At 41.2% G+C, this 23901-nt stretch overlaps 1 protein-coding gene across 1 annotated transcript in view; it reads left to right on the top strand.

Moving 5' to 3' along the window:
- Nucleotides 1–23901, top strand: part of SPOCD1 (SPOC domain containing 1) — a 222845-nt gene that overhangs the window by 130297 nt on the left and 68647 nt on the right. The window contains exons 6-11 of the mRNA XM_089673946.1: nt 533–649; nt 744–872; nt 2348–2459; nt 3287–3419; nt 7995–8124; nt 14954–15043. Coding sequence (XP_089530072.1) covers nt 533–649; nt 744–872; nt 2348–2459; nt 3287–3419; nt 7995–8124; nt 14954–15043 — 711 coding nt within the window. The remainder of the gene's footprint in view (nt 1–532; nt 650–743; nt 873–2347; nt 2460–3286; nt 3420–7994; nt 8125–14953; nt 15044–23901) is intronic.

Consider the following 23901-nt stretch of genomic DNA (forward strand, 5'->3'; position numbering starts at 1 on the left):
TATAATACCACTAACAGTTAACCGAGGAATATTTAGCAGCAAGGAAATTTCATGGATGGACTTATTGCACAGGTGGCAATCTATCACAGTACCACGCTTGAATTCACTGAGCTCCTGAGAGCGACCCATTCTTTCACAAATGTTTGTAGAAGCAGTCTGCATGCCTAGGTGCTTGGTTTTATACACCTGTGGTCATGAAGGTGATTGGAACACCTGAGACCAATGATTTGGAGGGCTGGCCCAATACTTTTGGCAATATAGTGTATTTAGCAGATTATATTTACTAAAATAAATGCATTTCCATGTTCTGTGGGAAACCAGTCATAGTGAATGCAGCGTCCTAGGGTTAGTAACACTTTAAGTGCAATTATCAATTTTCAGAATGAATTCCGTTGAGGTCAACCCAAATAGATTCTGACCTGATGCAGTGGGTTATTGCATGTAGAAATAAGAATTCTGTATTCAAAAGGCTGTTTGGTCTTGCAGTCAGCATACTTAGGTCTTTATATCAAAGCTCCAAATTCTTTTCCAGTTATTTTTCCACCGTGCTATAAATGGTGAGATCACACCTGGATGCCTTGTTCAGATGAGTGCTACACAAATGGCTGGGCAGGAGTTGTCTGACTGGAGAAACCAAGAAAGACGACATGTGAGTAATGTTTTCTTGTTCTATGTATTGTGTTTGTGAACAATTTGTTTTACAACTATCTCTATATAAAAACCAATTTACTGGTTTCCCCTAGAATCTAGATATTATTGAGAGAGCTGAGAAGGATATCCAGCCCAACCAGCAGAAGATGAAACTCACACATAAGGGACTTATTGAAATTGAAACACCACTAGAGGAGTTCTTCACTTTGGAAGATCTGTTTGTAAGTACTGTAGATGGTTCCTAGTGTATTTTCAGTGAGTATACAGCTGTAGGTATTATAGCAACCTTTACCTGAAAAGTACTATTTGGTACACCTATCATAGTTTCACATGCTTGCTGCTACACATTTTGAGTTGTATCTAAAGCCTCTCCTTGGATTTTGCACAGGCTGGTAAAGGGGGGAGGGTTCACAGTAAGCCAACTGGGCTATGTTACTTGCAAGAAACGTGTTTTCATTAGGGTAAAGCATGGGGTGACCTCATCCATGTGCTGTGTCCCATCATAGGCTGGGGTCTTTGACTAGATGTATTACTTACTGTAACTGTAGTGAAGCCTAGATCTTATGACTGGGTATACAGAATTACAAACCCTTTTGTAGGTAAAACAAGTTTACATTTGTTTTATACCTGTGTAGACAGCTGTTAGCTTGATGTTCAGCTGAAAGAACAAAAATATGGAATGATTTGTTTGTACACTTGGGGCCAAATACTGCCCATTATTAGAGAATCAGTAATTGCAACCTGTATACAGTTGTGCTAAGGTTGCATGTACATATCTATTAGCTTTTCTTATAGGATGCATACATGTTCTACTCACTAGTGTACATAAAATCACTACTAATGGACAACAGTATGTACAAAATTCTGCAGACAGAATCCTCACTAGGTCTGATACAAGTGATCATATTATCCCTATACTAGAGTCCTTACACTGTCTACATGTCAGGTTTCAAATAGACTTTAAGATCCTCTTGCTCATCTATAAGGCTGTTCATGGCTTTGGTACCATGTTATCCGCCTTCTCCGGCTATGCCTCAAAACTCTGGAATTCACTTCCAAAGAACATCAGAGAGTCATCTTCTCTAAACTCATTCAAATCAAATCTAAAAACTTTTGTCTTTAGACAAGCTTTAGTTGTCCCTTTTTTATTCCTTAGTTGTATCCTGTTTCTTTGTAAAGCGCTTTGAGAAGCTACCTTTGAAGGCACTATATAAAATAAATTTTGTTATTATTATTATTTTATACAGTTTGAGGTAATTACTTTTTTGTGTATCTGCAGTAATAGTTTGCAGACTAATAAGGCAGCTGATAGTATTAAAGCAACAACTCACAACAAAACAACTTTCTATTCCCCCCTTTGTCCAGTGTTCACAGATTCTTGCCCACTATGTGTAAGTGTAAAAACTTGCCAAGGTGCTGCATTTAATCTTTTGAAAATATTTAGATTTGTGAATGACAGTAAAAAACACAGCTGGGGGTCAAACAACATGACACAAGGTGTAAGATAATGTAGTACAGCTGCCAATAACCTTTCTATTCATTCTCTATTAAAGGTTAGCTAAAATGAAACATCAGTCATTTTTAAAAATGTTAGGTCTATTATGAATCCCTATTTGCTACTTTTATGACCAGATTTAGGCAACGGGAAGTATACCAATTTAGTTTATTAATCAATATGACATAAATATCATCCTAGGATACATCTTTGAAGGAAAAAGATCCTCAAAAGGTCATTGGCCAACAAAAGATTGATACCACATCCCAACACAAGAGTCACCTACTGGATGTAAACTGTCTCATCTGCATGGGTAAGCTGATGAATAGCTAGATAGATAGATAGATAGATAGATAGATAGATAATGAATTTATAATTTAGTTATGTTATCACTGAAACTATCAATAAATAAAAAAAGGATATACATATTTAGAAGCCAAATACTGTTATGCCATACATTTCTTTAGACATTTCATATTTTGCTGCCTGTGTTTTTTCATTGTATTTAAGAGATTTAATATATGGGAGTCGTGCTTTAATCCATATTATTTTAACCCTCAGCATTTGAACTAAAAGATGCTTTGTACAAGAAAGCTTACAAAATTATTATTAAGATGACAAATACACAGAAAAATCACCGGACTGTAAAGTACCTATACACAGAACCGTTATAGTATTGGAATGATTATGCACTAGTCCTCCCACAATCTATAATTACAGCAATGTGCTGATGGTTGAAGCATTTATCAGATGCGTTATAAAGGGGAGAGAAACTGATTCCTTATATACTGCCGTAAGAAGAGAGTATTCAGTGTTTATTGTCCAGTGGACATGCATGCCAGAATGAATGAACATTGAAATTGGTGTTAATTACTTAAAGGTAGCCGTACAGTGGTTTGTTGCTTAATAGACCAGAAATCAAACAGCCCTGCATGTCACTTTCTTTGAGGACTTGGTATGACCTGATTAACGGTTGTTAAAAAAGAGGGATGTTCTTTCTTTTTAAACTTCCAACAAAGCTGCCTTGTACCTAGTGGGAATCTATGGAGTTGCTATCATAAATAATACCTGAAAAGGTGCGTAGGTTATTGATGTTTATGCTAGCTTTGTAACTTACTTTGTAACTTATGCATCCCATAGGAAAAACTAGACCTTCAGATCAGGAGGACATCAATCAGCGGACATCGTGGAAGCTTCCAGATAAAGAAAAGGAAAACAATAGGACTGGAGACTTTTCTTCAAACACAGAAATTATCGCAGAGGCCATGAAAGAGTTGCGTATTCACAATGATAATAATTTTTTAAAACAGGAAGTTAAATCACATGTAAGCAGTATTAACAGGGATAGCATATAGGCTTTATATATATTAGACCAGGGGTTAAAATTTCGAGTCCAGACCTACTATCCAGGCACAAACCTTACTCGTGTCCTCCAAGGCGGTGTAGAGCGGGCCTCCTGTCCCCCAAGGTGGTGGAGAGCGGGCCTCGTGTCCCCCAAGGCGGTGGAGAGCGGGCCTCGTGTCCCCCAGGGAGGTGGAGAGCAGGCCTTGTGTCCCCCAGGGAGGTGGAGAGCGGGCCTTGTGTCCCCCAAGGAAGTGTAGAGCGGGCCTTGTGTCCCCAAGGCAGTGGAGAGCGGGCCTCGGGTCCCCCAAGGTGGGTGAGAGCGGGCCCCGTGTCCCCCAAGGTGGGTGAGAGTGGGCCTTGTGTCCCCCACGGCGGTGGAGAGCGGGCCTCGAGTCCCCCACGGCGGTGGAGAGGGTGACTCCTCTCAGCGTAGGAGAGTGGAACTCTCCTGCACGTGTCCCCTCAGCGGCGCTGCCACTGTAATGGCGATACCGCGGAAACTGGAAGTTGTAAACTGGAACTCGGCTTCACAATGAGGCTTTGAGCGCATGTGCAGTCGCTCCATGCTTCTTCATCTGTGCTCGCCGCTCGCCACAGAGGAATTTCTCCTTGCATTTGGTGAGCGGGCGAGCGGCTATTTCAAGCCCTGCATTAGACAATGTAGTAATTCATTTCTAAAATTATCAAACCTCTAAAGATCACCTGATACTACTCTACATGTTGCTTAAATCTTCAGTGTACAGTGGTCAGTCTGATTTCTTTCTCCACTTTCACCGCGGGAAGATTGTTTACCTTCTGTGTTATCCTGCAAAAGTTAGATGATCAAACCAGGACAATTGCTGATTCACCTAAATATTTCTATATCTGTCAAGTTTATTTAAGGTATAGCTCCAGGCAAACAGTTAAATACACAGGTGAGATGTATATAAATATATTCAGCAGATGAAGTAGTGAGCACTCCACAGAGCTTGAAGGTGGATTATGTATCAGAAACTCTTTCATAACACCAATGTTTCACTGGGGAGCAGCCCACCTTTTGAGAACTTTTTATACTTCACCTGTTTCAAGTCCTGTGGTGTGCTCACTACTTGGTCTGTGGGACCAAGGCAACAATACCTATGCTAAGCGTGCATATATCATACTTTGCTGAAGAAAAAACCCCAACAAATTTTATATATATATATATATATATATATATATATATATATATATATAAAAATATATGTATATATGAGTCAGAATGTATTCAGACCCCCTTCACTTTTTTAAATATCGTTGCAGCCTGATACTACAGTTGTTTAAATTCAATTTTTTCTCATTAATCTACACTTAGTACCCCATAATGACAAAGTGAAAACAGATGTTTAGAGATGTTTTCAAAAATATGACAAAGGAAAAACTGAAATATCACATTGGCATAAGTATTCAGACCCTTTGCAACAACACTTGAAATTTAGCTCACATGCCTCCCATTTCTCTTGATCATTGCTGAGATGTTTCTACACCTCAATTGGGGTTCATCTGTGGTACATTAAATTGATTAGAGATGATTTGGAAAGGCACACACCTCTCCGTAAAAGGCCTCACAGCTGACAATGCATACTGTAACAGAGCAAAAGCAATTAGGTCAAAGAAATTGCCTGCAGAGCTCGGCGATCCAAGCTTCCCCTGCTTCCCCTGAAGCCTTCTGGGATTTATCACGGGTTCCAGAAGACTGCAGGGCTATTCTCAAAGTGCTCATGTGTAGAGGGAATCTGGCTGTGAAGCTGAAATGCTTCACTGCCAGTTTTTCTTAGTTAAGATGGTAGCTCCTGGACCCGAAGCTGATAGAAGATTCGGCTTCAGTAAGGATAATGCTGGATCCCTGGACAGCAGAGTCTGCTGAACAATTCTGCTATAAGTTCATGGTCACTAATGTGACCGTGAGTTTATAGCAGAAGGAGAAATACCAGGTCAGTAAAACGTATGGACCTGGCCAGCTGGAAGTGATGCTGTAAGTTTGTATTACATACAAACTTGGCAGTGAATGGGTTAATGCAGCGTTTTTCAACCACTGTGCCGCGGCACACTAGTGTGCCGTGAGATATTGTCTGGTGTGCCGTGGGAAAAATTCCAATTTCATCTGTAACATGTGGCTTCGGCTCACAAATAGACCAATCATTAGAATCTAATGATTCAGTGGTCGGCAAGCCGCGGCTCGCGAGCCACATGCGGCTCTTTACCCAGTCTAATGCGGCTCTTCTGTGTGCCGGGCGCCTGCTCCCCTCCCTCCTCTCGGTCGGCCGCTCCCCTGCCTCCTCTCGGTTGGCAGCCCCAAAAGTCCGCGCGGACCTTTTAATCCGGCTTGCGGATGTGGCTGTCAGGATGTGTGTAGGCGGGGCAGCGTGCCGAACGTGAGGGGAGGGGAGCTAGGCTCCTCTCACAGTCCGCCCTGAAGACCCGAACGGCGCGGGAAGACAGCGAGAGGAACGCAAAAGGTAAGTGAATTGACACGGGGGACTTGGCTTACTAGAAGGGGGGGGGGGAATAGTACTGTGGGGGATGAAATACTATATGAGGGATGAATTACTTTATGAGGGATGAAATACTATATGGGGGGATGAAATACTATATGGGGGATGAATTACTATATCAGGGATGAATTACTATATGAGGGATGAAATACTATATGGGGGGATGAAATACTATATGGGGGGATGAAATACTATATGGGGGGATGAATTACTATATGAGGGATGAAATACTATATGGGGGGATGAAATACTATATGAGGGATGAAATACTATATGGGGGATGAATTACTATATGAGGGATGAATTACTGTATGAGGGATGAAATACTATATGGGGGGATGAAATACTATATGAGGGATGAAATACTATATGAGGGGATGAAATACTATATGGGGGGATGAAATACTATATGGGGGATGAAATACTATATGAGGGATGAAATACTATATGAGGGATGAAATACTATATGAGGGATGAATTACTATATGAGGGATGAAATACTATATGGGGGGATGAAATACTATATGGGGGGATGAAATACTATATGGGGGGATGAAATACTATATGAGGGATGAATTACTATATGAGGGATGAAATACTATATGGGGGGATGAAATACTATATGGGGGGATGAAATACTATATGAGGGATGAATTACTATATGGGGGGATGAAATACTATATGAGGGATGAATTACTATATGAGGGATGAAATACTATATGAGGGATGAAATACTATATGGGGGGATGAAATACTATATGAGGGATGAAATACTATATGGGGGGATGAAATACTATATGAGGGATGAAATACTATATGAGGGATGAATTACTATATGGGGGATGAAATACTATATGAGGGATGAAATACTATATGGGGGATGAAATACTATATGGGGGATGAAATACTATACGGGGGATGAAATACTATACGGGGGATGAAATACTATACGAGGGATGAAATACTATACGGGGGATGAATTGCTATGGGGGATGAATTACTATATGGGGGATGAATTACTATGGGGGATGAATTACTATATGGAGGATGAATTACTATATGGGGGATGAATTACTATATGGGGGATGAATTACTATGGGGGATGAATTACTATGGGGGATGAATTACACTATGGGGGATGAATTACACTATGGGGGATGAATTACTATATGGGGGATGAATTACTATGGGGGATGAATTACTATATGGGGGATGAATTACTATATGGGGGATTAATTACTATGGGGGATGAATTACTATATGGGGGATTAATTACTATGGGGGATGAATTACTATGGGGGATGAATTACTATATGGGGGATTAATTACTATGGGGGATGAATTACTATGGGGGATGAATTACTATATGGAGGATGAATTACTATGGGGGATGAATTACTATATGGGGGATTAATTACTATGGGGGATGAATTACTATATGGGGGATTAATTACTATGCTTACTATGGGGGAATATTACTATACTTACTATGGATGACACATACACATCATTCATCTACTCTTGGTCCGGCCCCCGGGTCCAATTATAAAATACTTTATTATTTCATAATAAAGTAATTATAAAATAATTTCTTTGTGTTTGATTCCTATTCAAGAGAATTACTTTATATATAGTCAATATAGGCACAGAGGTAAATTTTTTTAACATTTTCTAATGGTGGTGTGCCTCGTGATTTTTTTCATGAAAAAAGTGTGCCTTTGCACAAAAAAGGTTGAAAAACACTGGGTTAATGAACGTAGAGCAGCATTGCCGTGTGTCTATTTTTTCTCTGTGCTTAGAGTTCAGCTTTAATTAGGCAATCATGATTCATAATATATGAGCCTCTGTATTTTGGACAAACCTTTATGCATTCAGGAAAATCACAAACTGTAGTTTTCTGATATGGGAATTGATTTCCTCATAACTACCTGTAACATATAGCTAGCTGTTATACACTTAAAAGGTCTACCTAATTATTTTTCTGTTTCCAGAGATGATTTAACTGTTGAAACTCAAGGGATATCTCCAGCTATCTGGAAAGGATTCATGCAGATGTTTTCTATAAGGAAGTTCAGGGTTACAGCTGTTCAGGTGTCTGGGTACACTACCCACCTTTGCCAGGTGAGCCTTTCATTAAAAAAAACACGGTTCCTGTGTGCACTGTCCTAATATCTGACAGCTAGTTGTGTAGACCCAAACATATTTTACAATACATTGCTTTAGAATTTATCCAGTGGATTTCAGATAATAAAAAGCATTCCATTTTTATATTTTCCATCTGTGCTAGTTTATTCCTCTAATTAAGTTTTATTATATTCCTTTTGTCAAACAAATTACTCTAGGTTATAAATCACTAGCACTTACTTACTGTTATAATAGTGAACTTCAATTGACTATAAAAACTCAAAGATCTGTTAGAGTAAATTATTTCATAACACATCACTTCCTAACAAACAGTTCAAATCACACCATCTCAGTTAAGTGTCATTATGTGGCGCTTCCTATCCATGTAGATCTTGGATTCATTTAGACTTAATAATGCACCCCTTTAATGAAGTGCTTATGGCATTTTGTGTAAACTATACCTGTATAAACATCATACTTTTTTTTGAAGACTGCAGCTTAGCATTCCTTGGTAATATGAACTGAAACTAAAGTACATTTTCAGTAAACCCATATTGAAATCATTAAAGTGGTAGTAAATCACCAAAAAACCCCAAAAATAATGGACCCCCTTCAGGTTTAGGTCATAATCTACTAGTATGCACTGCACATTATGACAGACTTACCTGTACACAGAGCCCTCCAGTGCCTCGGTGTCAGCTCCCCAGTGCCACCATCTTCACCCAGTCTTCCTTCTGGATTTGTGGGCTCTGCCAGTATGAATGGCTGGAGCCGCGATGACGTCACTTCCGCTCATGCGCGTGGAAGCCCTTACACGCTGTGTTGTCCCTTCAGAGCACATGCGGCGATGACATCTCTGGCTGGATGCTGTGTGAATATCTCCTAAATAGTGCAAGTTTAGGAGATATTCAGTGTACCTACAGGTAAGCCTTATTATAGGCTTACCTGTAGGTACAACTTACAAAGTGACTTTACTTTCACTCTAATATGAAATTTCCTAAAAGTATTTTTTATACTATTGTGCACTGCATATACCCATGTATATTATTTTTTTTTTTTTTATAAGTAGATTATTATGAATAGAAACTTACTGTATACCCTGAAATAAATTATTAGGAATCCAATAGAAACAAACAAAACCAGTGCTCCAATCCTCATGGAGACTAAAAGAAATTCAGGATGCCAGACGAAGAGGTGCTGCCCTTCAAAGATCGGGAAATCTGAACACTGGTGAAAAAGAGCAGACAAGGGCGCACTCTCATCGTGCATTACCGTGTTTATTAAATAGACAAATGGATGTATTCTCACAAACCAATGAAGATAAAAGCAGTGTATGTGATCCACAATAACAGTCGCACAATTGCTGTGTCCTTTATAGGATAAGCTAACGTGTTTCGGCAGATATACCCCCTTCCTCAGAGCTCTGTTTGGCCTTGGTACAGACACACAAGGTGACACACACAGGTTAAAATGGCAATTAAAGGTTCATTTCCCACATCTGTGGTTTTCTAAATTGTACTTATTGTCTGTGGATGCACTGAGCAGGCTAGACACTGAGCCATGGGGAGCAGAAATAAACTGTTAAAAGACCTGCGTAACAAGGTAATAGAACTTTCTAAAGATAGAAAAGGATATAGAAAGCTATCCAAAGCCAGGAATATGCCAGCCAGTACTGTTCAATCACTTATTAATAAGTAGTAAATTCAGGGATCTCTTGATACCAAGCCAATTCCACAACTGCCAGAAGAATTGTTCAGGATCCAAAAAAACCCACAGGTAATCTCAGGCGAAATAAAGTGTCACGTACCTGATTGGAGACTGAAATGACGAGGTCGGCCTCACTTGTGTCACTAGCCCTGACCCCACTGGAAGTGGAACAGAGGGTGTCTAGGGACCAGGGGGACAAGAGCGCCAGCGGATGTTGTTTGCAGCTCTTGCAGTTGGAGACTTTGGAAGGCTGATGAACCTCTGATTCAGGCACCGTAGCAATATGCAGAGCTGGTATGGTAGATCACCAGGTGTGCACCAGAGCAAGGCAGAAAGCAGGGATGGGAGACAGGAGCAGTGTCAAAGGAATAGCCAGGGTCATCAACGGGCGGACAGTGAGGTACCAAATCATAAGCAAGCCAAAGTCAGGAGCAGAGCCAAAGTCAGGAACCAGTATCAAGCAGGGGAGTAATCAGAGTCAGGTCAGGAACAAGCCGGGTCAGCAACAAGGAAATCACACACAGGAACGAATAGGAAACAGGGAACAGCTGAAGACCAGTCAGCACTCAGAACAGGCAAAGGCACCTTTTAAATAGTCCGTCTGACACCAATCTTCACTGTGCGTGATCGTGCATTTCTGTGCACATGCGCACGTCTATTCACCAGCCGTCTCATGGGAATTCCCTTACATTGCCCCCCCCCCCCTTAGGGGCAACCTCCGGATGCCCACTAAGGCTCGTTTTTCAGGGTGAAGATGGAGATAGGCTCGAACTAACCGTGGAGCATGGACATTAGCGGATGGTTCCCAGGAATTATCCTCTGGACCGTAGCCTTTCCATTTGAGGAAAAACTGGGTCTGACCGCCCCTCTTTCTACAATCCAGGATAGCCTCCACCTCGTATTCTTCATTACCTTCGACCAGCAGTGGAGCAGGAGTCTCCGGATCTCGATTGGGAAATCCACTTGGAATATGTAGTTTTAACAGGGAGATATGGATTACCGGATGAATCTTCATATTTTTAGGTAGTATTAACTCAAAAGCCACAGGGTTAATTTTTCTCTTAATAGTAAATGGTCCCAGGTACCATTTGTTACTCGCTTGAGCCTCTAAAATAGTCTTTTGCAGTATTTGACCATTCCTACTGAGTAAATCCATCCTTTCTTGTACTGCTGGGACAGCGGGTTCCACCGGTATTTCAAGAAGGAAGGAGGGGTGATATCCATAGTTGGAGTAAAAAGGGGACTGTTTGGTAGCAGAGTGAATGGAGTTGTTGTATGTGAATTCCGCTAACGGAAGGAGAGACACCTAGTCATCCTGTGAATAAGATGAAAAACATCGGAGGTATTGTTCCAGAGTCTGGTTTGTCCTCTCCGTTTGTCCATTTGTTTGTGGATGGTATTCAGAAGAGAAGCGAAGTTCACACATGCAATCTTACTATCTCTCTGATGAAAGCAGAAGCAGTTTTAGGGGCAGAAGGAGTCCCTTTCAAGGGAATGAAGTGAGCCATTTTTGATAGGCGGTCAATCACAACAAAAATAGTGGTGAATCCCCCAGATGGGGGAAGCTCTACAGTAAAATCCATAGAAATCATACTCCATACGGGCAAAGATTCCAACAGGCCCCAGGTCTTGGCTTTATCAGACTTGTTTCAAAGACATACTAAGCAAGATCTAACATAGTTCTGGCAATCTTTCATTGAGTTTGGAAACCAGAAGGAACAGAAGACCAAATTTGAGGTCTTGTGTATCCCGAAGTGACCCGCTAAAGGATGATCATGACATCTTTTCAGGATGAGAGTCCTGAGTTGTTCTGGTACGAAAATTTGTTCCTTGTGAAGGTACAGACCGTCTCTTAGCTGAAGATACATCTCCAAGGGGGGTGGATGATCATCAACCACTTCTCTTATTTGTGCTACAAGGTCTGTTTGCAGAAGTAAAAAGTTCTTAGCTGGCAGAATCGTGTCAGGTTCAGATGGTACAATTGGATCTTGAAACATACGTGAGAGTGCATCAGGCTTACCGTTCTTTGACCCTGGACAGTATGTCAAATGAAAGACAAAGCAGGAGAAGAACAGTGCCCATCTTGCCTGTCGTGGCCTTAGACGTTTTGCCGTTCTCAAGTATTCTAGATTCTTGTGATCCGTAAAAATGAGGATAGGATGGGAAGCTCCCTCCAGCAAGTAGCACCATTCCTCAAGTGCTGCCTTGATGGCTAACAGCTCTCTGTTTCCCACGTCATAATTCCTTTCAGAGGAATTTAGCTTTCTAGAGAAGAAAGCAACAGGGTGAAGAAAGGATTTGAGTCCCTGTCGTTGTGACAATATGGCTCCCACAGCATTTTCAGAAGCGTCTACTTCAAGGACAAAGGCTAAAGCAGGATCTGGGTGCTTCAGGATAGGTGCAGAGGTGAACAAAGTCTTTAATTGTTCAAAGGAGCAGTGTCTAAGGAATAGCCAGGGTCGGACAGTGAGGTAGCAAATCATAAGCAAGCCAAAGTCAGGAGCAGAGCCGAAGTCAGGAACCAGTATCAAGCAGGGGAGTAATCAGAGTCAGGTCAGGAACAAGTCGGGTCAGCAACAAGGAAATCACACACAGGAATGAGCAGGGAACAGCTGAAGACCAGTCAGCACTCAGCACAGGCAAAGGCACCTTTTAAATAGTCCGTCTGGCGCCAATATTCACCGTGTGTGTGCGTGATCGTGTATTTCTGTGCACATGCGCACGTCTATTCATCAGCCGTCTCACGGGAATTCCCTTACAGAAAGACTGTTCTGCAAAAAGACGGTGTGGTTGTTTCAAGGAGCACAACACGATACTTGAACAAAAATGAGCTGGATGGTCGAGTTGCCAGAAAGAAGCTTTTACTGTAGCAACGCTGCCAAGAAGCCAAGTTGCATTATGCCCGACAACACCTTGACACACCTCACAGCTTCTGGCACACTGTAATCTGCAGTGACAAGAGCAAAATAGAACTTTATGGTCACAACCATAAGCGCTATGTTTGAAGAGGGGTCAATAAGGCCTATGGCGACAAGAATACCTTCTCCACTGTGAAGCATGGTGGTGGCTCACTGATGTTTTGGGGGGGGGGGGTGAGCTCTAAAGGCACAGGAAATCTCGTGAAAATTGATGGCAAAATTAATGCAGCATGTTATTAGAAAATACTGGCATACAGTTTGCATTCTTCTGCAGGAAAGCTGTGCATGGGACGCTGTTAGACTTTCCAGCTCGATAATGACCCTAAGCACAAGGCCAATTTGACCCTCCAGTGATTACAGCAGAAAGAGGTGAAGGTTCTGGAGTGGCCATCACAGTCTCCTGACCTTAATATCATCGAGCCACTCTTGGGAGATCTCAAAAGTGTGGTTCATGCAAGACAACCAAAGACTTTGCATGACCTGGAGGCATTTTGCCAAGACGAATGGGCAGCTATACCACCTGTAAGAAATCAAGGCCTCATAATACAAAATACTGCATGCTGTCATTAATGCTAAAGGGGGCAATACACCATATTAAGAACTAAGGGTATGCAGACTTTCGAACAGGGTCCATTTCATTTGTTTACTTGTTGCCATGTTTTGTTTATGATTGTACCATTCCGTTATGACCTGCAGTTGAATATGAATCCCATAAGAAATAAATGTGTTTTTCCTGCTCACTTTTTTTTTTTTTTTAAATGATACGTAGTATTACCAATTTTTCAAGGGTAGGCAAACTTTTGAGCACAACCGTATCTATTAAAAAAAAAAGATGAATACATGAATTTTCAATGCAACTAGTATTAAAGCAGGCATTTTGCATGTATTTGAGAGGAGTTTTAATGCTCCTCAAACGCCTATGAAAATTATACACATGGCAGCACACAGTGCTGTTTACACTGAAGCTTTAGCATCGCGTCGCAGCAAAATTGATGCCTCATGTCCAGTCAGGAGGTGTTGAAGCCTCCCATTCAAGTCTATGGTGATGCTCCTCAAACGCCTGAAAGGCATTTGCAGGGCGTTTGCGGGGCGTTAATACCATTAAACTTCATTATAGGCGTTTGTGGTGCGGTTTTAACTCTTGGAAAATGCCTATCAAACACCTCAAAAATGCACATGGCACGTTTGGGGAGCGTTTGAGGAGCATTAGAGAAGCTTCTCAAATGCCTGTCTAATGCCTGTCAAAAGCTATAGGGGCGTTTGGGAAGAGTTCGAAATTAGTCAAGTGTGAACGAGCCCTAAGTTTAGCTAACTTTTTTTCTTTTAAATCGGCACAAGGGACAGTACTTACATTCAATGAGAAGCATCCATTATTCTGGTGGCTGCTCTCTTAGTTGGAATCTTCAGTCCTCTGTTCACCTCTCCAACCCCCACAGTGGTAAACTTTCAGTGCTGCAAGGGGGTTGATACAGCTGCTGGGCCTGTTGTAAGTACTTGTCAAGAGTGCTGAAAAAGCCCACCTTTCTGTCCCCTCTATTCATTGAAGCTGTACTATAGCTTTCATGAAAAGTGCTCTATGAATGGGGAAGGGTGACCTTTCATTCATTCACCCATTCCTATATTCATAGAGTGCTTTTAATTGATGGAAGCTAAGGGCTGGAATAGTTTTCACCTTTGATAAGTGCCTGTGACAGGTGCAAAGGCTGTATTAACAGCTGTAACATTAAAGAATTACTACTGCTAGGATACCCTGGGGGGATTCAACTAAGACGTTTTCCACCAGCATAAGGGACACTTCACATTGAATGTAATTATCATCCTTTGTGCTGATTTAAAAAAAATAAAAACTAAGTTTCAAATACCTGAATTTGACTTAAGGTCAGCTTTTTGTAAACCCCTGTACAGCAGCACTCTGACATGGAGAGCAAGGAGCAGTACTCAGGGCCACTGAGATGCCTTGCATTCTCATGTGCTGAAAAGGAGCATGCTGACATGAGGAAAAGGAAGAGAGATGACCTCATGAGCCTGTTACTGCCAGGGTGTGACCTAGCTCTTATGCTTAACTGCAGCAAAAAAAAAGTCAGTTTACCTAAATTTCAGGACTGGAGGTGCAGAAATACAGTTTCCATACATGTATTCTGTTTGTATATTACTATGTTTTCCTGGATTTCAGATTTAAGATTTTCTTGTGTTTTGTATAGGAATTGCCAAATGTCATCATATCTAAAGGCTTAATCTGTCCTGAATCTGTTTGGGAATTTGTGGATCTTATTTGGCCAGCTTCTACTAAGGTATTGACTAATTTAGAAAGATTCTAAAATGTTCAGTTTCTCAAGTGTAAGCATATCAAAAATCTTGTTTTTTTAAGGGCAGGTCTTTTTTTGCAGTTGTTTACTAAATTCAAGTGGTTCTACAGTCTAGGTGTTTTTACCTTAATGCTTTCCCTGCATTAAGGTAAAATACACCCTACTAACTATCATCTCCCCCCTCCCAAAAAAACATTTGGCTCCTCTTTTGACCCAGCACTGTCCTGTCTGCAGAAGTGCTGCTCTCTCTTCCTAGTGTCACAGGAGACTCAGAGCAGTAGGAACCATAGGCTCCTGCTGCAGTCAGTTAAATCCTGTGAGGAAGTAGCAGGGGGCGTGGCCAAGCATGTGTTGTCTATGGATGCACACATCATAGCTGCACAGGTGCCCATTAGCACATGGCTTGCAATGGGGACTCCCACAGGAGGATGGAGTAGAGAGCGCTGGCAGGAGACTGCCAAAGAATAGTTAATATACTGGCTTTGTGCAATATCATTGCAAAGAGCAGGTAAGCATAAGCTCTTTTTATTTATTTATTTTTTTTAATTGCCTTTAGAACCACTGTCATTAGACCATATATATGCGGACAGATATCTCTCTAAGAATGACCATCACAAAGATATCTGCCCATCTTTGAGCAAGTTGTTGAAGTATAGATACAAATATTTTGGTTGTTTGAAGCAAAGCTCCACCCAAAAGGGGAAGTCCTGTTTTAAGGCCTTCTCCCCCGCTTCTGGTAAATAAATGGCTTTTTTGGGGAGCGGGTACATTATTTTGACAAGTACCCGCTCCCACTTCCGCTCTGACCGCCTAAGCAATTGGAAGCAGAAGTTCTTGTCAAACCGCATCCATTCCACATATATGTAAATGGTCACTCAATCAACATCTGATGGATGGACAGGGACAGGAGTACATCATACTCTTTTTTTTTTTTATTAGATATTTATACAGGTGACATCTTTTATTTGTCATACACAGCCCAGTCCGAGCTCAATTAGAACATAATCTTGTAATACCTTGTAGATCATCCCTAGCACTCCCGGCAACTAGCAGTGCTTTCTAACATAGAGAGTCTTGCAACTATGTGTATTGTGTTGTTCAAAAGGGAAGGCAGTGTTAGCATATCCAGCACTGATAGCCACATAAAAGTTTGCAGTGGTTTCAGCACGGACAGAAGTTTTACTATTTTATTTCTTAGTCCATAACCTGTCACTCCTGTGTTTGTAGAGCTAGTTTAGTTAATTTATCGAAATACACAAGAACCTACAGTGCACGTATTGCAGCAGATTCCTTGATTTTGGATGTAGGTTTCCTATAACTGCCTATAACTATGTGGTGGAAAAAACATAAATAGTGTTCATTATTTGGCCAACAATGATCATTCATATGTTATGTTCTGATGACTTTATTTGCTTTAGGTGCTCCATCATAACTGCAATTCATATGGTGCTTATGAAATACATAACTTGAGCCCTCACAGGCTACTGAATCCTCGCTACAAGCAAAAACTATTATCTTGGTATTTCAAATACACCAGCAGTGGGCGAGTGTAAATGGACGTTTACACCCGCCTATCCATAGGAATACATAAACGTTCTGATCGGATCTGCCTGAAAAACTGACAGGCAGACCTGATCAGAACGCCCTTCTGAAAGGGACCTTATAGTTCTAAGCATCTGCAATTTTCACAGATCACTCTTTGCCTATCTAAAATCATGTTAATGATTCTTACCTGCCTCATAGGCTAGTTGTTCTCAACTGACAGGCCCTGGGCCACTACTAGGCCACAGACTCCTTTCTCCTGGGCCTCCAGCTAGCCACAGATCCCTTAAAATGTTTGTTCAGAAAAGGTGAACTAACACCTTAAACCCTCCCCACCCCCTGTGATGTACTTACCTCAGGGGGTGCTCCACACAGCTCATGCAGCAGTCTGGGGATTTGAATACCCTGTTCTTCTCCTTCCTCTCTGTGCATTGCTGGGATGGATCAGAGCAATGCTGTCTTGTCAGCATTGGCACAGAGCATTGATCTGATCTGTTCCTGAATCGCTGTACAGCAAAGCGGGAGAAGAACAGGGATCTCAAATTCCCAGAGGGGATTGGGAGGGTGTACAATGTTAATTCACCTTTTTATTTTTTATGAAACGGTGAACTAAAACCTTAGCCTTCCACAGTGCTGCCAACCTCCCATAGTGGTCCTCAGTGCCCCACAGTGCCAACAGAATCCCAAAGAGCCCTCAGTTAGCACAGTGACCCCTAGCTTGCTGCAAAGCCTCCAGCCCTCAAAATAGTGCCCTCTCAACAGTGATCCACAGTGCCCCACCCCCCCACACTCACAGTGCGCTCCATTCTCCAACATTGCCCTTCCAAAACCCCTAGCCTCCTATAGAGACCCCTATCCCCCTCTAGAGAACCCTTCTCCCACAGGGCCATCAAGTCTGTTAACGATTTCTCTATGTTCCCAGTGTCCTGCTTTATCTTTGTAATAAAGAGTTTTTTAATGAAAGTGGAGACCCCTTTGATTTCAAGTGGAATAAAATTATACACAGTACAAATATAACAACTGCACTTGAACATAATTTTCCTGCTTAATTGGTGCAAACTTGTGCAGCAGATTAATATTTACATTAAAGCTTACTTTATGTGGTTTGTCCAGTTGCTAGTGAAGGTGATGTAAACAGTGGCCTGTAAGTGACACCAAACTAAAAGGAAAATGCTACTCACAACCTAACTCTGACTGATTTTCTAATACTTTGTTTACAAGGGAAAGTGCATTTGCCCTTGAAGTTTTTCCCTTTAGATACAGTATATGGAACTCTTAGAAACACATTAAATATGAGTGGATGAGCTGCTCTACCTAATTTCACGGTGACATTACAACAAACAGGCATAATGTGGTGGGTAGAAACTATTATTTCTACACAGAGGGATCATAACCTTTTGTTCTATACCAGTGGTCTCCAAACTGTGGCCCGGGGGCCGGATGCAGCCCTTTGCTTGCTTTTATCTGGCCTTGGGGCATTATTCACCCCACCATCAGCAACAGTGGGGCATAGTTCCTGCCACTGACACCAACAATGGGGCACTATTCCTTCCACTGACAACAGTAATAGGGCATTATTCCTCCCACTGGCACCAATGATAGGGCACTACTCCTCCCACTGACACCAATAATGGGGCATTATTCCTTCCACTGAAACCAATGATAGTGCACTATTCCTCCTACTGACACCAATGAAAGGGCACTATTCCTCCCACTGATGCAAGCAATGGGACACTATTCCTCCCATTGATACCAGTGATGGGGCACTATATGTCCCATTAATACCAATGATGACGAGGCATTGTTTACTCCCACTGATGCCAGGATATTTTCTTCTCCCACTTGCCAAAGTCTGGCCCCCTTAATGTCTTTAGCACAGTAAACTGGCCCTTCGTTTATCAAGTTTGGAGACCTCTGTTCTATACCATTAAGCACTTTGGGCTTATGCCATACACCCTGTTCCTCTTCCTCCTCCTTTATTGCCAACAAATAATGGTTGTTAAAATGACAGTTGGGACTTCCTTTGTATAACAACAGTTGTAGTAGTAAAGTGAAGCCACTGAACAGTGTTCATGAGCTTCATTTAATCACCTCCTGTTTGGCCTAGCCTCCGGGCGGAGGCTGTTATCCTGGGTGGATTTTATATGATGTCCTGCTGCTTGAGTGCCTTGTTCGTGGCCTACGGGTCAAACAGCGGTGCAATTTGTGACCTTCTCCACTAAACACAGCGAAATACAGATGATTGTACGGGGCTGACCCTGGTATCATTTGATTGCTGTAACCAACTACAGGGATCACATATCAACTGTACAAAATGGCTTTTATTTATCGCCAGTCATTGTGTACTATTGTGATCTCACAATGATCACATGGTACAGGGATAATCACAGCACACCTGTGCCATATCATAGCTGTGGCCAATCACAATTGTACACAATGGCACATGAATGGATGCCAGTCATAAAAAGTAGTGCTTATATAGTGATCATCAGTGTAATAAGCAGTCCTAGTGTAAAAAAATCACCTCCCCAGAGCAGTACAGAAAACAAAACGTTAACATAAGAAAAAAACTGTTAAAATAATGGAAACAAATTATATATTTTTTTCCATACTGTCACCAGTCAGTGTCCTTGATCACCACCACATCAGTCATATGGTGGTGATGCTTTTGTGCTGTGGTGATAGTATGTAAAAAAATGGGGAAAAATGTTATTTAATTTCTTCATTTTCCAAAACATTGTGACAAAGAAAATGACAACTTCAAAAAACTCACTATGCCTCATACTAATTATCTTTGGGTGTCTACTTTCCAAAAAGGGGTCATTTGGGGTTTTTTTTGTACTGTCCTGGTATTTTATGACCTCAAGAAATTAGATAAGCCGTCAGTACATCAGGATTGATCAATTTTCAAATATATGTACCATAGTTTGTATAACTTTCACACAGACTAAATAATATACACTGATTTGGGTTATTTTTTACCAAATAAATGTATAAGAATATATTTTGGCATACATTTATAACGAAAGATTGTTTATTTGCAACATTTTATAACAGACATTAAGAAAAATATATATTTTTTTTAAATTGCAAAAAAGTTTTAAAAAATCCAAGTGGTGATTAAATACCACCAGAAGAATGCTCTATCTGTCTCAAAAAAATTATACAAATTTTATGTAGGTACAGTGTTGCATGACTGAGTAATTGTCATTCGAAATGTGAGAGCACCGAAAACTTAAAAATGGACTTGAAAGGTAGGGGGTGAAAGTGTTCGGTATTGAAGTGGTTAAAATCATGATGTGATAACATTTTTGTTACATTGTATGTACTGCTAATGTGTAACAAACCTTCCAGTATTTTAATCCGAATCTTATAAATTACACTGATCATAAAATAAAAAGTATAGTTTTTATACGCACTACCACTTAAAATCGCACAATTTGTGTGCAATTTCCGAGCCATTTCAGGTGCTATTTCTGAAGACTTTATTGCTACTTGCAAGGATTTTCAACGATTTCTTGCAATTTGCAGTGCGATTTACATTATGTTTTACGTATGTGAAATCGCAACAAAAGTGCAGAAAAAGTAATGCAGGAACTACTTTAGAAATTGCTCTGCAGCAAATTGCAAATGTTGTGACACTGACATTCACATTCATTAGATGCGATTTCAGGTTCTATTTCAATTCCCGAATCGCACCGGTATGACTGGTCACTTTAGGGGTCTATTTGTTAAAAAGAATTGTGGAGCTTTTCGTTCTGTGAAACTGAATGCACATTTGTTCTGTGTGAATGGGGGCAAAAGCAAATGATTTTAGGCTGTTTTCTCTCCAGGTCAAATGTTATTAATTCATTAGACCCCATTCATACCTGTGCATGTTAGGTTTATATTTCATGTATAATGCACCTAAGCGCAACATACACACACACAGATGTGAACCAGGCCTTAAAAATAGGGTGGTTCGAGAAAGTACTGCAATATGGCCACTATATACATATAATATTTCAAACATAAGTCCTTATTTTCCCAAAAGGATTTTCAAAACAATGTTCCAAAATGTGCTTCCACCTAATCACCACGTGAAAAATAATATTGACCGCACTCACCAGATGGAGGTGAGTAATATAGGGATCCTATAGCCCCTCAGGAGGAACTCAAATCGCCTTCACTCTGCTTAGATACAGCAATTGACTCCACTCTACTTCTCCATGGAATCCTCAATAATGTGCAAGGAAAGAAAGGCTACATAGTGTAATACTGCCACTCAATACCATATAAATCAATAGAATAAGGACACTCACATGTTTCAATAAAATAACAGGCCTTGTTTAATAGCCTCAAAGGCTTCAAAGGAACAAGTTTCCAAATTGTAAATATAGGGATCTCACGCTTTAAGGATCACTGTAGAGGATGACCAGCTTTCCACCTCAAAAATGGCTGCTTTAACCGCAAAAGTCGGTGTGCGTTCCAAATACCGGAAGTGACGTAGGCCAAGAAGACGGCAGACCAGAAGTGCATCGATGCATTTCGCCCCACCCACAAGGCCTGTTATTTTATTGAAACATGTGAGTGTCCTTATTCTATTGATTTATATGGTATTGAGTGGCAGTATTACACTATGTAGCCTTTCTTTCCTTGCACATTATTGAGGATTCCATGGAGAAGTAGAGTGGAGTCGATTGCTGTATCTAAGCAGAGTGAAGGCGATTTGAGTTCCTCCTGAGGGGCTATAGGATCCCTTATATCCTATGAGGCTTATTACTCACCTCCATCTGGTGAGTGCGGTCAATATTATTTTTCACGTGGTGATTAGGTGGAAACACATTTTGGAACATTGTTTTGAAAATCCTTTTGGGAAAATAAGGACTTATGTTTGAAATATTATATATATATTTTTGCACGGACATTTATTTATTTGTGATTATTTTTATGTATTTAATTTTTGCGCTGTTTTTTGTGTTATTTATTATTGGTGGTTTTCACTGGTGCACAGCTGCATAATTGTATACTTTCTTTGATTGGCGCTGGGATTTTTTTAGTTTAATATGGCCACTAGATGGAGCTGACGATCATAGTAAGTAGGTATTTATTTCAGATGGTCCTCAGCTTCATCTAGTGGCCATAATGCAGTATTTTGCTAATTCATGCTATTCTGTATGCCCGGGAAAGAAAATAGCCTTATAACCATCACTTTTTCCCCCATTCACACAGAAGGAATGTACAATGGACATAAAACGTCTACACACCCCTGTGCAAAAAGGTTTCTGTGATGTAAAAAAAATGAGACAAAGATAAATAGCTTCAGAACTTTTTCCACCTTTAATGTAACCTATAAACTGTACAACAAACTGAAATATTTTAGATGGAGGGAAGTAAAAATAAAAAACTAAAATGATGTGATTGCATAAGTGTGCTCACCGTAAACTAATACTTTGTTGAAGCATCTTTTGATTTTATTACAGCACTCAGTCTTTTTGGGTACGAGTCTATCAGCATGGCACATGTTGACTTGCCAATATTTGCCCACTCTTCCTTGCAAAAACACTCCAAATCTGTCAGATTGCGAGGGCATCTCCTGTGTACAGCCCTCTTCAGATCACCTCACAGATTTTCGATCAGATTCAGGTCTGGACTCTGTCTGGGCCATTCCAAAACTTTAATCTTCTTCTGGTGAAACCATTCCTTTGTTGATTTGGATGTATGCTTTGGGTCATTGTCATGCTGAAAGATGAAGTTCCTAGCAGAAGCCTGAAGTTTTTGTGCCAAGAACAACAGCCCCTAAGCATGATGCTGCCACCACCATGCTTCACTGTGGGTATGGTGTTCTATTGGTGATGTGCAGTGTTGTTTTTGCGCCAAACATATCTGTCAGGGAAGGCCTGCCTATGGTGCAGGTGAAGTTCCGCGGCGCACAAATAGGCGCATGCGCAGAGTCTTTACCAGTCAAACAGATGTGCAGGTACTTGGACATTGGCGCGCACGCATGCGCACTCAAACATGCGGGTGCGCGCCTGTCACTAATGCTGGCGCCAAAAGTGCTATTTAAACTGGCTGCAGTAGTTGTCTCATTGCCGTATGGTCTTTTCCCTGCTCGTGTTCCCTGATTCCTGTGATTGTCTCCTGATACTGAACCAGCCTGTTCCTGATCTCCGCTTGATTGCTTCCTGCCCTGACCCCTGGCTTGTCTTTGGAATATTCTCCTGTCTGTGCTCCTGTCTGATTGATCTTCCGTTGCTGACCTGGCCTGTGACCTGACTACTCTTCCTCCTGCCTTTGTAAGCCTGATCTGCCTGACTGATACTGAACCCGGATAGTCTGACCCTGCATCCTCAGCACGCTGCGTTCGAGTATCCATCCATCCCGCACGGCTACGTCAGAACCCTGCTCCTGGCCTGCAACTCATCAGCTCACCTGCTATTACCAGACTGATCACAGGCACTCATACCCCACCGTGCCCCTGCGACCGCTGTCTCACTATCAGCATTCCTTGAGCCGGAGTTGTACGGGAAGCCTGCCTCTTCACATCAGGCTCACTATCCAGGTACGTGACAATGTCTTTTGCAATTATGGCCAAAAAGTTCAACCTTGGTTTCATCAGACCATAACACATTTTCCCACATGCTTTTGGGAGACTTCAGATGTGTTTTTGCTAAATTTAGCCTGGCTTGGATGTTTTTCTTCGTAAGAAAGGCTCCCGTCTTGTCACTCTACCCCATAGCCCAGACATATGAAGAATACAGGAGATTGTTGTCACATGTACCACACAGCCAGTACTTGCCAGATATTCCTGCAGCTCCTTTAATGTTGCTGTAAGCCTCTTGGCAGCCTCCCAGATACGTTTTCTTCGCATATTTTCACCAATTTTGGAGGGATGTCCAGTTCTTGGCAATGTCACTGTTGCGCCATATTTACTCCATTTGATGATGATTGTCTTCACTGTGTTCCATGGTATATCTAATACCTTGGAAATTCTTTTGTACTCTGACTGATAACTTTTAACAATGAGATCCTTCTGATGCTGTGGAAGCTGTCTGTGGACCATGACTTTTGCTGTAGGATGCGACAAAACAAATGTCAGGAAATACCTACTACAACAGCTGAAGTTTATTTGGGGTTAATCAGAGGCACTTTAAATGATGGCAGGTGTGTACTGACTCCTATTTAACATGATTTTGAATGTGATTGCTTAATTCTGAACACAGCTACATCCCCAGTTATAAGAGGGAGTGCACACTTATGCAACCACATTCTTTAGTTTTTATGTTTACTTCCCCTCCCTAAAGGATTTCAGTTTGTTTTTC

Source organism: Staurois parvus, unplaced genomic scaffold (assembly GCF_062004578.1).
Source record: "Staurois parvus isolate SC_StPar_1 unplaced genomic scaffold, SC_StPar_1.0 ptg000145l, whole genome shotgun sequence".
NCBI classification, from domain to species: Eukaryota; Metazoa; Chordata; class Amphibia; order Anura; family Ranidae; genus Staurois; species Staurois parvus.